Source organism: Nilaparvata lugens, chromosome X (assembly GCF_014356525.2).
Source record: "Nilaparvata lugens isolate BPH chromosome X, ASM1435652v1, whole genome shotgun sequence".
NCBI classification, from domain to species: domain Eukaryota; kingdom Metazoa; phylum Arthropoda; class Insecta; order Hemiptera; family Delphacidae; genus Nilaparvata; species Nilaparvata lugens.
In genome coordinates this window covers 103,839,062-103,855,660 of record NC_052518.1, presented here as the reverse complement: position 1 = coordinate 103,855,660, position 16,599 = coordinate 103,839,062, and the positions used below count along the sequence as shown (strand labels likewise).

General features: G+C 32.9%; 1 protein-coding gene across 2 annotated transcripts; it reads right to left on the bottom strand.

Moving 5' to 3' along the window:
* Positions 1 to 261: 261 nt before the first annotated feature.
* Positions 262 to 14,525, bottom strand: LOC111050905 (glucose dehydrogenase [FAD, quinone]-like). Of its 2 annotated transcripts, none has more exons than XM_039442916.1 (4): positions 14,421 to 14,525; positions 11,057 to 11,214; positions 5,631 to 5,801; positions 262 to 2,224 (listed from the first exon to the last, which is right to left on the bottom strand). In XM_039442916.1, exons 2-4 carry the CDS (start codon positions 11,211 to 11,213, stop codon positions 732 to 734), a joined length of 1,821 nt encoding a protein of 606 aa, XP_039298850.1. In that variant the 5' UTR covers position 11,214; positions 14,421 to 14,525; the 3' UTR covers positions 262 to 731. The 2 variants fall into 2 exon arrangements, with proteins under 2 accessions (XP_039298850.1, XP_039298849.1); XM_039442915.1 differs by having other exon boundaries at positions 14,355 to 14,511.
* Positions 14,526 to 16,599: the final 2,074 nt, after the last annotated feature.

Below are 16,599 nucleotides of genomic sequence, written 5' to 3'. Positions count from 1 at the left end.
TTAAATAATGTTTTTATTTCCAATTTTTATCAATTTATTATTTTATTCTCAATTAACTTTATTTTGGTGGTTAAGGAATGTTTCTCATTTGAAATTTCAATTCAGTACTTGAATTGAGAACCCCAAACTGCTATAAATCCAGTTCTAATTGATATTTTTGAACATATAATCTTAATTGTATTTTCAAGTGCATGTATTCAAGTACACTCTGTTGTCAGTCGTCTATATAGAAATAGATTGGAATAAAGCAATATTACAGAATTTTTTTTCACACCGACATACTGTCAATTTATTTATTCATTTATGAAAACATGGAAGCATACAGGAGTTCTCCAAAAAATCGCTTCCATAGGAAAATAATCACAATTATTCATTATAATAATACTTCTTTGAACAAATCCATGTTGAAACTCACTAGTTCTATTCCAAACATGACTAAATATATGTAATTGTCTAATCTATTGTAGAGAATGATTTCAAATACTTTGGCAAAACAGTTCAATTTACAAATAGGACGATAATTATTATTATATTACAAGTGTACAGGTAGATTGAACTGTGAATAAATGTAGCAAACTGTGACTGTACAAAATCTGAAGTTTTACTAAACGTGGTTTTACCAACACGTTCTACATCGCATATACCAATAATTTAAAGCAATCTATGTTTTGTGCAGCTAGTAGCCTAACAGGAACTGATATGCTGTTGAAAACAAGCTCTTTAGTAATAATTCATCCCAATCCTTTTCCCCAGTATTGCTTTATGAGGTCAGCACCTTTCTCAGCTATCATTATAACTGGTGCGTTTGTATTACCGCTCACCAAATTAGGCATGATCGATGCATCTATTACACGAAGTCCTTTGATGCCATAAACTTTGAGTTCAGCATCTACGACTGCTTCAGAATCATAGTGAGGTCCCATCTTGGCAGTGCAACAAGGATGGTAAATTGTAACTGAATACTGTCTAATCATACACTCCCAATAGTCGTCCGTGTATTTCGGTATGTTCGTACAACCTGGAAACTCTATATTGTGCAGAACACTTCCAAACTTTTTGAATGCTTTAGTTTGGCTCATAGCAACAACGATCTTCACTCCTTCAACTAATGTTTTCACGTCAAAATTATCTGTAAAGTAGTTGGGGTAGATCAAGGGCTCTGAGAAAGGATTGCTGCTTTCAAGCCGGATAAGGCCCTTACTTCTAGGTCTCAAAAGAACAGGGATTGCCGACCAAACGTCTTGCCCTCTGATAGGTTTGTAGACAGTACTGTAAAACTCTTCCGTGATACCATGTGCTTTCGATAATTGGCCGTTGTCTGAATTCGTGGACCCCGAACAGAAATGGAATTCTATATCAGGAAAATCATCTGACGCGTTTGCATATTTGGTGTTGACAAATGCTAAACCCTCCACGCCACCCAAATTTGTTAGTGGACCTGAACCTTCCTTTGCATATTTCAATATCACTGGCATATTCTCATAACGTTCCTGCAGTAAACTGATTGGTTGGTTGACTAGAAATGTAAATCCTCCCAAGCCGACATGGTCTTGAAGATTTTTGCCGACATTCAAATCTTGTATGACCTTTATGCCCAATGATTGGAGATGATCTCTAGGTCCAATACCTGACAGCATCAATAACTGTGGAGAATTGATTGCTCCCGCTGACAAAATCACTTCTTTCCTCACTTTTACCACATGTGTCACTTTGTTCTTAACAAACTCCACCCCGTAAGCTATCTTTGTTGCTGGATCTATCAATATTTTTGTGACATGTGAAAACTTTGAAATGTGTAAGTTTTTACGCTTTCTTACAGGATCAAGGAAGCTTTTACTAGTACTTCCTCTTGATCCTTTCCTAACAGTGCCCTGGGCTATCATGAACCCTGTCTGGAATTCACCATTGATATCTCGCGAATCGTAACCTAGTTCTTGGCCCGCTTCTAGAAAGGACAGCACTAGAGGGCTCTGCCAGTGAGCTTCGGAAACAGACAGATATCCTCCTGAAGAGTGATACGGCGTACGTACCAAGTAAGGATTCTGGTTGTCCTCTGATTTTTTGAAATAATGGAGAGCGTCTTTTGATCCCCAACCCGGATTTCCCAAACTTTCCCACAGATCGTAGTCTTTCTTGTTGCCCCGAACGTATAACATATAGTTGAGAACACTTGAACCTCCCAGAACCTTCCCTCTTGGCCAATTGCAACGTCCATTCTTCATACCTGCAAAAAAATTATTATTTTTTAATTTTTTGAATTTCGTACTTTCCATTAAGTTCAGCAACGGTCTAGAAGCTTTTAAAATACCAATTTGACAGAAAACGTTTAAATTACTGAGGTTCAGCTATAGGGTCTAAATATCTTATGATGAGAGACTTCATCGAAGATATGCTCCAAATTTATCTTATAGACACAAATTGTTCAAATTTGGTACACAGGTCCATGTAATATATCTTTTTGGTTCAAGTTTTTCCAGGGATTTTAGGAACAAATGAACTTGAAAGTGTAAACACTAATGTGTACACAGGTTCAGCTCAAGTGATGGTGGTGCTAAATTAGAGTGTTTCTTTTCTCATGTTTTCAATGCATTTTTCTACATTTATCAATATTAGATTCATACTTAAGAGTGATAGACATAGACATGGATGTTTGTTAAGTTGTTCACAGCATTCCTGATTCAGATTTCAAAGAACTAATGGACTAAAATACAATAATTCTCATTTTATTTCAACTAAATCTCTAATCAAGAAATAACTGAATATCCATCAATTCTGATACCGTAAAAATAGAGATTTTTGCAACCTTGTGATAAAACTGGTTTCAAATAAAACTGGTGATTGAATCAAGCCTGAAAATCTTTTTGACGGAAGGAAGGAAGCTCACACGAAAAATGCAGGCAAGCTAAGCGAGCCTGCTGATCGTATTCCTGGATGATCCAGCCGGGGTTTCACGGCTACACAGATAGGGCTACTTGCACACACCGATTTTGGACAGCCAGTTTTTTACCGGCCGATTTTTTATCGGTAGAAAAATTTTAACGACTACTTGCACACACACCGATTTTTGGATGGCCGATTTTTTACCGCCTGGTTAAGGCAATATTCTAGTAATGGTATATTCACACTAAGTGCATATTACGGGATCTTTATTTGATAATAAATTATTCGTAATTAGAATGAATTATGGCTTCTATGTTTTGAAAAGATGCTTGAAATGAAAATGGGTCTATAGCTGTTATTTTTCTGAGATTTGTCGCCATTTTTGAAAGTGGAAAGACTCTAGCTATTTTAAAACCGTCTGGGAAGATACCCTGTTTCAGGTTGTTGTTTAATATTCTAGCCATATGAATGGTAAAAAGTGATTAGGACGGATAAAATGTAAAATAAAGGAAAACTACTTATCAAATGCGTTTTATTCTGTATCCTCTAGATCAGTGGTCGCCAAACTTATGAGCCTGTGAGCTAGAACAGTATTTATAAATCTTCTAGTGAGCTACCAAGCAATATTAGAATAAAGAAAGTATCTTTTATTGCCTATAAAGATACATTTCTAGTGTTGAAATCTGCTTATCTCATAGCAAAAAGTATAACAAAAGTTGAAATGTACATTTCAATGAGAGCAGTGGAACTCTTTTTGGTCATCAAGTATTTTCTTTATGTTTGGAGTGAACGTTGTAGCGGCCATTCTGATGCAGTTGTCCAAAAAATGTTCCTATATCGATTTTTTATGAATTTCATACTTGAAAAAGATGATTCACACAAGTAGGTAGAGCTGAGCAAGAGCATAGCTTTCAACCTCAATGCAACTTGAATAATAATTGGATATTTTTCTTTGGGGACTTGAGGCCAAATATTCCCAGTTGTGGAAAGTGATCTGAGAGACAAGATCATTTTAAAAATCCACAAATTCCATTTCAACTGGAGCCTGATCTCCACCAAAATGTTTTAAAATCTTGAAATCGTTGATCAAACTCTTGCCTCAAGTCTGAATTGTAACGTATTCTTGGTTATTGCTTAGGTGCTGTGGAGGATTTTTCTCGTCATTCATTTTCTTCAGGCTGGAAAAGTGTTTATATTCAAACTGGACGACATTTTTTCCCCACATCTCAAGCTCCTTGGAAAACGATTTTACAGTTCAAATCATTCCACCGATGTCCTTATCTTTCCCTTGAAGCTACAAATTTAAATCATTCAACTTCTCAGTTATATCTGTGAGAAATGCAAAATTTTGTAGCCATGTTTCTCAATGCATGGTTGACAACCCAAGTATATCTGTGAGCTACCAAAAACTACCCCACGAGCTACCGGTAGCTCGCGATCGACTGTTTGGCGACCACTGCTCTAGATCCTCAAAATCTCACAACTAGTCTTCATTAAGCTACAAAGTCAAAAATTGTGTACCAGATGTTCCAAATTCAAATTTCATTGTCAAGTCTCACAAAATCAAAATTTCACCCCCCACCTAGAATCTGCTATAACAATAGAGGGAAAACATTGAGTAGTGAAATAATACATTATGATCTATAAGTGTATTAGTGTATTGATAATATTTCTTATGTCACTAGAACTATTTCAATGGGGGCAGAAGCTGGCCTATTATGACTATTGACATGGGTTGACAGTTATTGTTTTCCATTCCACCGGTGTTCAAGGAGACGTATTGTTCTCCCTTGACCATTCTGAGATAGGTTTCACCCTACATATAATATGTAGTCTATGTAATCATTTCAATTAAATGCAGTTATGATGCAAGAAGGATAGTCTCTGTTATAAAGGCTAACTTGAGTTGGTGAATCAAACCATAAACAATATCGGTTACTTTTTTACTTACCTTGCCCTGTTGCTGTGTAGTTGAGGAAATTTATTTCACAAAACCATTAAGTTATCCAAATTTCATGATTTCTGTAAGTTTAAGGCCCCCTGAGCCCAAAAAAATTGTCCTACTTTCTTTGCACTTCTACCCCATAGTGAAGTCCACGTTATAATAGTATGACAGTGGAGATAGGTAGGACAGCTTTGCCGATTCTCTGCCTTGTCACTGCCTTCTATAGAGGATACAGGTATATCTGATGTTATAATTATAGTATGACAGTGGAGATAGATAGGAGGACAGCTTTGCCGATTCTCTGCCTTGTCACTGCCTTCTATAGAGGATACAGGTATATCTGATGTAGTATTAACTGCTCATTCTTGTTTAAAATAATCAATCATACTTTATTCGTTAAGAAAATAAATTTTCCAATGATCCGCATGTCTATAATTGAGATTGAATATTTTGCTGATTAATTATATCTCTACAAAGCGATCTGGCAACTTTGCGGATCTAGAAAAGGATAGCGCTATATGTTTTTTCAAATGATAAGCAAGGATAGCAACACCAATGCCATTATAACGTGGACCTCACTTTATTAATTAAAAAAATATTGGCGGGAAGAGTGCAAACCTCATTGTCTTGGAATCACTGTTTAAAAAGGGAACGTATCTCGAGTACTTGATCTGCTTATTGCTATAGTGGGTGGTAACCTGCTAAGAGTATGTTACTTTGGCCACTAATTTATTGGAAGAATCAAGTAATTTTATACATAAGAATAAAATTGTATTTTTATTTTTCTAAGTAAAATAAGAATTACCTAGACAAGCTGTTCCTTGACTTTGTGTTTTGTATTTCCAATCCAAGTAACTCAACTGTAGGTAAGCAGCTATTATTGGCACATCCGATATATCTGTCTCTTCTCCTCCAGCTTCCAGTAAAAGAACTGAAAATTCTGCTATCTCAGTCAAACGATTTGCTAGAACAAGTCCTGAAAGTAAATTTATAAAAATATTATTCATTTAGTATTTCCATCTACCTGTTTACCCTGTTGTCAATATTCGCAGTAGCAGAAGTCTTCGGGGTGATATACAGCATTTAATTTGGATTTTCGTTTAATAATAATTTATTTATTACTCATTTTACAAGTTTTTCCTTAATTTCAGTTTTAATTCTACAACAATTAACCCCTTTCTACTTTCCCATTTGATTTATCGAAACAAACAATCATAGATGCAGAAGAACTTGGTGCTGCCGCCTACAAAAAGAGAGTAGGTTTTTGGCTCCGCTCAATCGGCCGGGTGGCCGCCGCGGCGCTGCTGGAATCGCCATATATAGGTGACACGAAGCAATTGGCACATATCATCCACAAACCTCACTGGATTGTGATTTTGTGTTTCAAGCCCTTCATGCCTCACCTGAGTTTCTTTTATTTATTATAATTATTATTTATCTTCTGCTTTTAGATTATACCTTCTATTTGATGTTGTAAATCGTTAGTTCAGATAGCTCACCAAAAGATGAAGTATTCTGAGTCGGGTACTTGTGCTATGTAAATCTCCGTTGATACAGTCTGACTATTTAACATATTTTTTATAGGCTGAACTTGATTTAATATAATATGTTATTTCTTATACAAGCTTGAGTTATTGATTGTAGTGTTTACACTATTGTTATCTGTATATATATTAGATACTCTTTCCCCACGCACGGATCAGCAGCAGTCTATGCGGGGAAATAATTATTCCATGATTATTCTATTTTATTTTGTACAGTGTTTTATATTGGAATAAAGAAATTGAATTGAATTGAATTGAATTTTTAAATGATTTTGTTGAAGAATGTGGAAAACAACCAGTAAAAGTCCCTGCGTAGCCTTGAATAATTTTTCTGCTTTTCCAAATTTTACATAAGACGACAATTTTATAACATATTGGTGACGCTAAAAAATCATTTAGTCAATGGTTATTGATATTTTTACAATTAATACTAGATCCTCCTCCTGGTGTTCTGCCCTAGGTGCTCCTTCTCCATTCCTCTCTGTCCTGTGCAATTCTCTTCATCTTGGAGTACCTACTTTCCCTCCTCCCTGATATCATCCACCAACTTCACTCTTTTTCGACCCAGCACCCTCCCTCCTTGCACAGTCCCTTCCATTGTCTCCACAAGTAGTCCGCCATGCCTCAGCAAGTGTCCCAGCCAGTTCCGCTTTCGTCTCCTTATCACTGCCATAATATTCCTTTCCTCTCCTACTCTACGCAGTACCTCCTCATGATAATACTAGATAATTAAATGAAATTTCAATTTGTATTATTGGGATATTTAATGAGATTTACTGAATAGTGCATATGTCAAATATGAAACCGGTTGCATTAATCTCCAAATATAATTGTATACCTTTTTGAAACATTTTAGTGCCAATTAAATACTATTTAGCCAATGGTTATTGAGATATCATTATAATTATTGGGGTGTGCAATGAAGATAAGTCTAAGACTAATTATGTGCAATACAGAGAGAATCGTGGAGAGCTGTAGTGGAGGCGGCCAAAGCTCATATTGATATTTAAATCATGTAAAGCGCTGTATTTAAATGCCTCACGTTGGGCCGGCAAATCGTGTGGTGCGTTTTTTAACGGCTTCACATATGTAGAGTGAATCTTGTACTAAATCAACGGTGTTGAGGTTATAAGTTTTGTAATTGCGTGCGTGGACGCTAAAAACTTTTTAGGGCTAAAAACTAGATATTCAATAATATATACTGAATTGTGACTGTCATTAATTATAGTTTAGTCTATTCAAATTTACACTTCTCATGTAGTGAGATGGAAATCCCTAATTATGTAACTATTTTTCGATTTAGATTCATCTCGCTGGTTCGAAATTATTCAATTTCATATAATAATTTCTGACTTTTTTAGACACTAAAATTTCAAAACTCTTTTGGTTTACTTTATCTATGTTCTAAAGAAGCATGATAAAAAGCATCAAGCAAAACAATATCACCATGAAAAAGCAGTATTATGATTAATAGTTTCAAAGTTGCAAATTTCATTAAACAGTTTTATGACTGCTAGGTACTGATGCTATTGAATTTAGCCTAATTCACTCCATTAATAGGTAGCTACTGTGAAAAACAGTCACGATAAACAAAATCAAGTCATACGATAAATTGAATAATTATTGAGAACAGAGCAAAATAATAAATTTACATTTTTTTGGTGAATGATGTCAGTTATAATATAAATGTTTCAAATTTTTTTAATTAAAAAAAAATCATTCTAAACAGAGCAAATTAATTAATTAACATTGTTTTGATACAATTATGTCAGTTATAGATGATGTTTTGATACATTAATTACACTCAGTGTCAGTGACTTTTGTCACTACTACTAACAAAACAACAAGGAAAAATGTGTGTTGGCAGTGTAATCACATTCCATTTTTTTCAAATTACACTCAAGAATTTAGATCAATAATAAGTTATGAGAAAATAATTCTATTGAGTATCAAGTAAGAATAAATGGTACACAAATACAAATTAAGTATCAAATGAATCAAATCAAATAATTTTTATTCACAAAATGAGTAAAAACAGCACCAGAGACAAAATATACAAAGTGAATATTTCCCACAAAGACAACAAGTCTGTGTGTGGGGAATGTGTTCCATGAACTGCATTATAGCAACAATAACAGTTAAAGATTTTTACAATAAATAATAAACAATAGAATAACTATTGTCACCTGGTCATATGGGACATATATATGAATCATATATTTATCTCATATTGATCAGGATTTTAGAGTTTTAAATTGGAAAAGTTTAATGAACAGTGTTTTTGTCTTTGAACAATCTTTGTCATCGACAGAAGGATTGTTTATTTCATTTGTTGTCAAAATTAATGTAGCTTCTCTTTTGTTTTTACTAACAAACGTGCCGCTTGTGCGACAGATAAAAATATGTACTTGAAATGGCGTCCATGTTTGGCATTGACTGAGTTATATTTAATACCCAAAATTTAACTTTTGGAGTGTAAGTGTGTGAGCTCGTTCGATAGGACTGAAAGTTAAGTCCGGCTGATCCAGTGAAAAAGGCTAGATTTCGGTTCGTTTAATAGTACAATTGTTCTGTCACAGATCGGGCAGTATAAAAATAATTGTATTGTTAAGGGAGACGGGTTCTGAGCCTATTCATTGGTTCAGTTAATATTTGTTCTTTTTTTAAAAAATACTTGAGTCGCAAAATACCAGTGGATGCCAAAGTGGGAAGCTATTTCAAAAAGGTAGGTGACTACTGATTCATTGTTCTTAAATTTTCATAGCCACAAACATTGAATCCTCATTAGCAGCAAGCGAGTGCTTTCCCCATTAATTCATATCAAATATTGTTTTATAATCAAATTAATCTTGTTTTGTTCAAATGTAAATATGTTAAAGATTCATTATGTTTAATATGTTAACATATTAACTTTAATATGTTAAAGTTCTAGTTATTCTGTTCATTTCTTGTATTCATAGTTCTTTCCCCCTTACATATTTGGTGTAGGCACATCTTGCTTACAAATTTGGTAGAGGCATCTCCTGCCGTTCACACTATAAGGTATACTATAGAGTAAATAAGATAAAAAGCGTCTTTAAAGGATGCAGAGAGCACTTAATGCTGTTGACCTTAAATTTCTGTAGTACGATACCTATTAAAAAAAATATATATACACCATGTAACAAAAAGATGTTTGCACGTTTGATTTTATATTACGTCCCCATTCATGCACCGAACTTTTTCAAATTTTACACAGTTTACAAAGAAGGTTCTTGAAAAATTCTGGGGAAATTTCAGCTCCCTAACACCTTCGCAGAAAGAAAGTGGCGGCATATTGAAAATTATACCAATTTATTAAAATTTCCAATATGCCGCCATTTTTGCTTCTACGAAGCTGAAATTTCCCCAGAATATTTTTAGATCCTACTTTGTAAATTGTGTAAAATTTAAAAACGTTCGGTGCATGAATGGGCACGTAATATAAAATTAAACGTGTAAACCTCCTCCTGGGACACATGGTATTGAAAAAAATGTAGTATTGATAGCATGAACTGAACAATTTTAAGAGACATACAGAGTCCTGCATATCCAGACAAACATTGATTTCAAATCCGATTAAGTATCCAGTGAGAATAAATAGTGCGAAAATCGATATAATATTTAAGCTTCAAATGACAAAAAATTCACAGCCAATACGGCTTTTTATCTGCTGAAAGTGAATAATAAATTATAGTGACTACTATAAAATGTATTACTACCAGAACTCCTTATGTTAATAATATTGATCCATACAACCCACGTAGCTTACAAATATTCTATCATACCTTACCGCCCAAACATTAATTTCTATCTTTTCAAAATTGTAATACTCCACAAAGGAAATTTATACTATAGACTCCTTGCTCCTCCCTCACCCTACAATTCAAGATCTCCGTCAATATATGTAGTACCCAGATTCAATAATATTTATGGTAGAAGATCCCTACATTATGTAATTCCCTACTTATTTAACAGACTACATCCAAATATTCGTGATTACTCTAAGAAGGATGTAATGTTGTGTCTCAATAATAACAGCACAATCAATTTATAAAACTAATAATATTACAAACGTACACATAATTTAAGAAACGTCAAGTTAAAAAAATGACAGCATATGCTTACATTATTAGAATTATTCAATTTTTGCTGGCTGAAGTTTTGAAATTTTCCTTTTATTGTCACTGCCGCCTGCCTCAACGATAAAAATGTTCTATTACCGTACTTGTGTAGAATTTTTTTTCCCTTTTCCTTATTATTTCATTCCTTTCTAGTAAATTTTCATTTTCCCCTTTTTTTATTAATTCTGTATAAAAATCTGATGTATATTTCTTATTTTATTTTTGTATTTTGTACTAGTTTTCTTTCATTTTTTACTTAAAATCTTTGAAGTGTAATATTTATTTTGTATAAGTTTATTTATCTTTTGTAACTCATTTTTTTCCTGTAACTGGGCACCCGCCGAAAAACCTTTGGGTTTGGCAGGACCCTCAACTGTTTGTATTGTGAATAAAAAATTTTGATTGATTTGAATTTTGATTGATTACTGTCATGATACCGTTAAAATATACTTTATTATTTGTATCTGCTACTATTTAGATGTGCATGAATGGAAAAATAATTTCCTTTTCAATTCAAAATTACCAGGAAGGTTAGAGTAACTTACCAGCAGATCCGCCTCCAACAATCACGAAGTCATATTCTCCAAGTATTGCAGGATCAGGGTTGTGAAATGAATGGAACACATCGAAGCGTAAATAGCTAAAGACCATTACAAGGGCCGCTATTATCGGAGTTGCTATCTCCCCATTGATGTAGAGCATTCTGTAAAAGTCATGTGAAAAACATTGTCGTAGAATACTTAAAATATGTTTTATTTATTTCAAAAGGGCTACTTGAAAGTTCCATCACATACTATAGTCAGGTCCACGTTGGTATATACAGGCATAGAGAGCAATAGCATAAGTAGATATCCCATGGTATAGGGTGTTTATGTCGCAACTTTTACTGTTATCTCAAGCCGATAGTTCATGTAATTCTTTCTCGTGAAGCTGTGTGACACTGGTAGTCTCTCATATTGTGCCGTTCATACACTCTCACCCCAACAAAACAGTAAAATTCGACAATAACCAACAGTAATCGGCTTGAGATAACAGTAAAAGTTGCGACATAAACGCCCTATACCATGGGATATCTACTCACGCTATTGTTTCTCTATGATACAGGTTATACACGTATATACAGGTTGGTATATACACGTTGGTAATATACAGGTCCACGGTAGTGGAGAAAGATATGAGAACAACGTTGCCGATCCTCTGTCTCGTCGATGCCTTCTATAGAGATAGCTGATACAGGTTTATTGATGTACGGTAATATTAACTGTTCATTCTCGTTTAAAATAATGAAATATATTTTATTAAGCGATAAATGATATTTTTTCAATAATTTCATAATTGAGATTAAATTTTTTTTAAAATAATTATTAATTCTACATTATTGAAAGACGATCTGGCTACAGAACAAAGCGAGAAAGAGATAGTGCTATCCGCTTTGTTGAATGATAAACAAGGATAGCAATACCATTGCATATCCAACACTGTCATTATAATGTGGACTACACTATAGCAGGTAGCCCGCGCTTTCCTCTAGGTAAACTTTTGTGTTGTAAAATGCAATTATTGTCCCTATGTCCAGGGAAATAAAAAAAGAACAATTATTTATTATTTTTTCAAAATGATGTGTTTAATCTTCATCAGAGTTGAAAATTCTCAGCCAAAAAAAATAGTGATTGACTTCGAACCGTCATCCTTTGATTCATGAGCAGCGTCAGCGTGTGCTACCAATCACGCCACGGAGTCACTTGGAGAAAGCTCTGTTGGGTTGGACGTTTATTGTAACATAAACTCTGAATAACAATTTGGATAGATTTTTTTTAATTAATAAATTAAAATTAATTGATTAATAGCAATGAGAATAAACCTTTATTCATCCCCAGTCAATCCAGAATCTTATGGTAAAATTGCAAGTTAATCAGATCGTCAGATGCGTCAATCGTGTATCGTCAATACCGTACATGTATAAGCCAATTCCTTTCTTTATGATATTGATATTACTAGCACATTTTTGTTTTTCTTTAATACACAAAAATATTATTCATTAACCAAGCTCCCAATAGAAAGAATCAGTCAATAGTAAAGGCAAATATTGGACACAAGAGGGAAAATTTATAGAGAACTAATCTTATTTTGTCAATAGATTCATTTCAATGTTTTAGGTTCTATTCCTTTACTACCTTTTTACTATACTGTATGTTCTTTTCTGTATGTTTCAATTAAATTTATGTAGGTGAGCAAAAAAGAAGAGACAACTTTTTAAATTCAAAGTTATCTTTTTTTCAAAAATATATTTAATGTTACTTCTCAACCTAAAATCATTCCTACTTTAAATTTCCACCAAGTCTTACTAATTTGACTGAGACCAGTATGCACAAGACAGGACGTTTTGCAGTGACAGAGTTGTTAAAACAGTGAATTATTATTCAAATATTGTCATATAGAATCACCTGACAAACGAACGAAGGAACTGGATTATGGAATAAAAAATTATTTTTGATGAATAAACGTGTTGGAAAGAAGTACTGGTGAATTTAATATTTACTAGTTCCTCCCCGATCAGACATAGAGGTCTCTTTCAATAAATCTCTCTCATATTCGTCTGAGGGAACTATTTACAATAACAAATCAGTTCAACATGTATTTCTCATAAATTGTCGAAATGAACATAGCATATTTACAATCAATTCATTAAATCTCGAACTTGATAATGATGTCTTATAAATTAAATGAAAACATAATAAAAGGCACACTTTCTCTAAATTCATTCACTTTTTTTGGGCAAGATTATTGTCACCCAAGAGAATTTTTTACAATAAGAATAATCATCGGCTAGAATACACAAGAAATAGTATTGTTGAAAGCTGTTTTTTTGAATAGTATTGTTGCTCATCAAAGATATAGTTGTTTATCACAACAAGATACTGCATTTTATCTTATTTTATTTCCAGATTGGTTTCTATAGGTTTGTAGATTTGACGTCTAGGGAGATCTGGTTATTAAGAATCCACTCTAAGCAATTTTAATTATTGTATGTGGAAAATATGTTTCATTGATACAGGACAATCTTCCACCATTGATTAGAACAATAATTAATTTATTAGTGTTGATTCTTGATAAATCTCCACTGGATGAAATTGAAAATCAATAACTATCATAAAATCAGTCACAATACAATCTGATCCGAAAATGTTTAATATTCACTGAAAATTATTTTACAATACACTGGGATTTTGAATTTCCACGATAAGAAATATCAATCCACGGTTTAAAGTGAGGCTATTTTTGTGATAAAAACTTGATATGAAATATCCATAAATCGATAATAGACTTATTGAGCGTAGGTGTTTTATTCTTGCTTAGATAGACTTTATAATAATTCTTAACCAACTCTACTCGAAATCAAATCAATTCTTATTCACCAATTAACAACAGTTTTACAAGAAAATAAATAAATAATTTGTTGTTAAATAATTGTCGTGGCTAGAAAAAGAAATCTTCAAAACATTCCTTACCTATATTTTAACATGATTTTAGAATTAATACAGCTCTTTATAATATAATCAGACCAGTACAGTACAGATAGACAAATAAAAATGAAAATCATAGAATATATTAACACTATTCATAGAACGTACATTCACAATTTTTCCAAAAATGAAATTGCGTAGCCGTAAAACTTAATGAGAAAAAGAAATCTTCAAAACATTCCTTACCTATATTTTAACATGATTTTAGAATTAATACAGCTCTTTATAACATAACCCAGACCAGTACAGTACAGATAGACAAATCAAAATAAAAATCATATACTTAATAGAATATATTAACACTATTCATAGAACTTACATTCACAATTTTTCCAACAATGAAATAGCGTAGCCGTAAAACTTAATGAGATATTATTTTACTCACTTTCATTGAAATAAATATTCTCCAAATATCCTTCACTTGAAACAATAATAGGCACAACACTCAACTAACAATGGCAACAAAATGGACACGAAAAGTGTATTCACACCTTCTTATAAATATATAAAGTTTTCATAATATTTCGGACGGGTTTTGAACTTGTTATTATCATCATCATCATCATCATCATCATCATCATCATCATCATCATCATCATTATCATCATCATCATGGCAATTGATAATACTCGATAGTGCTTAAGGCCTTTTGCAGTCTACCGCAACGCTTTGTGTGTATATGTGTTGATTGTATCATCCCATGGCAAGCCCCGGGCTATATGACGTTTAGTTATCATTAGACTATAACACTAGTCCAAAACTAGATTATTTCCTTACATTTTTTCCAAATAATCTAGCCACTCGCAATATGTTATGTAACACTTCAGTAGTCTCATCAACTTGTTAATCCATGGATCGATCCATGTTATGCATGTTCTATTATTCAAAATTATAATCATGTACTGTTCTATTGTACTATTGTACTGTACTGTACTACTACTGTTCTACTGTACTATTCAATATGTATAATCATCATACATATGCCAAGCAATAGAAAAAGTAGAATCTATAAAATACTTGGGGATATTAGTCGATAACCACTTGAAATGGAATTTTCACTTGAACTACCTAGTATCAAAATTGAAATCTGTCATTTGTATTTTATAAGATAAATTCAATAAATGACATAAACATCATAAGAACAATCTATCATGCTTATGCACATTCTCTATTCCAGTATGGTGTAGAGATATTCTTGTATTTGAAATTGTATAATGTGTTGAAAATATTGTATTGTGTGAAGGAGACAAAATGGGTTTATCCTGTTGTCTCCATTAATAAAATTATTATTATTATTTGGGGAGGCACTTTTGACACTCACTTCAATAGGATATTTGTTTTGCAAAAGCATATAATCAGGGCAGCCCTTGGAAAACCTAGATTGTTCCCCAGCAGGAATTTGTTTATTGAGTTTGGAGTACCAACAATACGGCAAGTGTTTGTCGAGAGCATAATTTTCCATATCAATAAAAATAGAGAAAGCCTTACAGTACGTTTAATGCGAACCCACACAATTTACGCCCAACAGTGAACAACTTATATAATAGATCATTTTTTAGATTGACAGTCAATAAACATCAGCTTCAGTATTTAATGGAATTCTTTGCAAAATAAATTCCAATTCATTTTATTACCAGTCCTTTCTCAAAAAAACTGAAAAATGAAATTGATAAATGGGTGAGAGCAAACATCTATTTCAATATATTACTTGATTGCTTTTTTGTTGTTAAGGTAATTTCTATTCTTATATTATATTCATTCTATTTCTGTTAATTTTGTTTAATAGCAACTTAACTTTTTCAACTTGTACTCTTTTGTTCTTGTACATAATATTATATAATTACTCTTTAATTGAACTCACTACTGGCGCTCAAGTGTTACTTTTGCCAGTAGAGCCAACATTTTATTATTATTATTAATAAATAGCTCCCTAATTTTTATGTATGTATTTTAGTTAAGTGCAGTAGCATATATTTATTCTTTGTAGAGCTTTTTGTATTTTGTTTTTGACAAATAAAATTCATTCATTCATGTTAAGTATTGATATGATTGTATTGTTATTGGATAAATAAATTGAATTTTATAGATATTCAATTCATTTTGAAAAATCCACAAACCATAGGCCTATATTATTTTTGTATGGACTATATACGACCGCCGTCTATAGTGGAGTTCACGTTATAATGGCAGTGGAGAAAGATAGGGGAACAACGCTGCCGATCCTCTGTCTTGTCAATTCCTTCTATAGACGGTAGATGATGCAGGTTTATTGATGTAATATTAACTGTTCAATCTTGTTCAAAATAATCAATTATATTTTATTAAGCGATAAATGATATTTTTTCAATGATTTCATAATGCATTTTCATAATCAAGATTAAATATTTTGTTAATTTATTAATTATTCTACATTGTTAAAAGACGATCTGGCATCAGAGCAAAGCGAGAAAGAGATAGCGCTATTCGCTTTGTTGAATGATAAACAAGGTTAGCAATACCATTGATAATCGAACACTGCCATTATAACGTGAACCTCACTGCAGTGGTCGTGAAGACAGTGGCGC

What these genes read in the sequence shown, in the direction of transcription:
- LOC111050905 (XM_039442916.1), bottom strand. Translation starts at nt 11,213, where the DNA reads ATGCTCTACATCAATGGGGAGATAGCAACTCCGATAATAGCGGCCCTT. An exon ending in TGTTGGAGGCGGATCTGCTG is followed by an intron (nt 5,802 to 11,056) that starts GTAAGTTACTCT and finishes ATTTACTTTCAG; the next exon opens with GACTTGTTCTAGCAAATCGT. An exon ending in TCAAGGAACAGCTTGTCTAG is followed by an intron (nt 2,225 to 5,630) that starts GTAATTCTTATT and finishes ATTTTTTTGCAG; the next exon opens with GTATGAAGAATGGACGTTGC.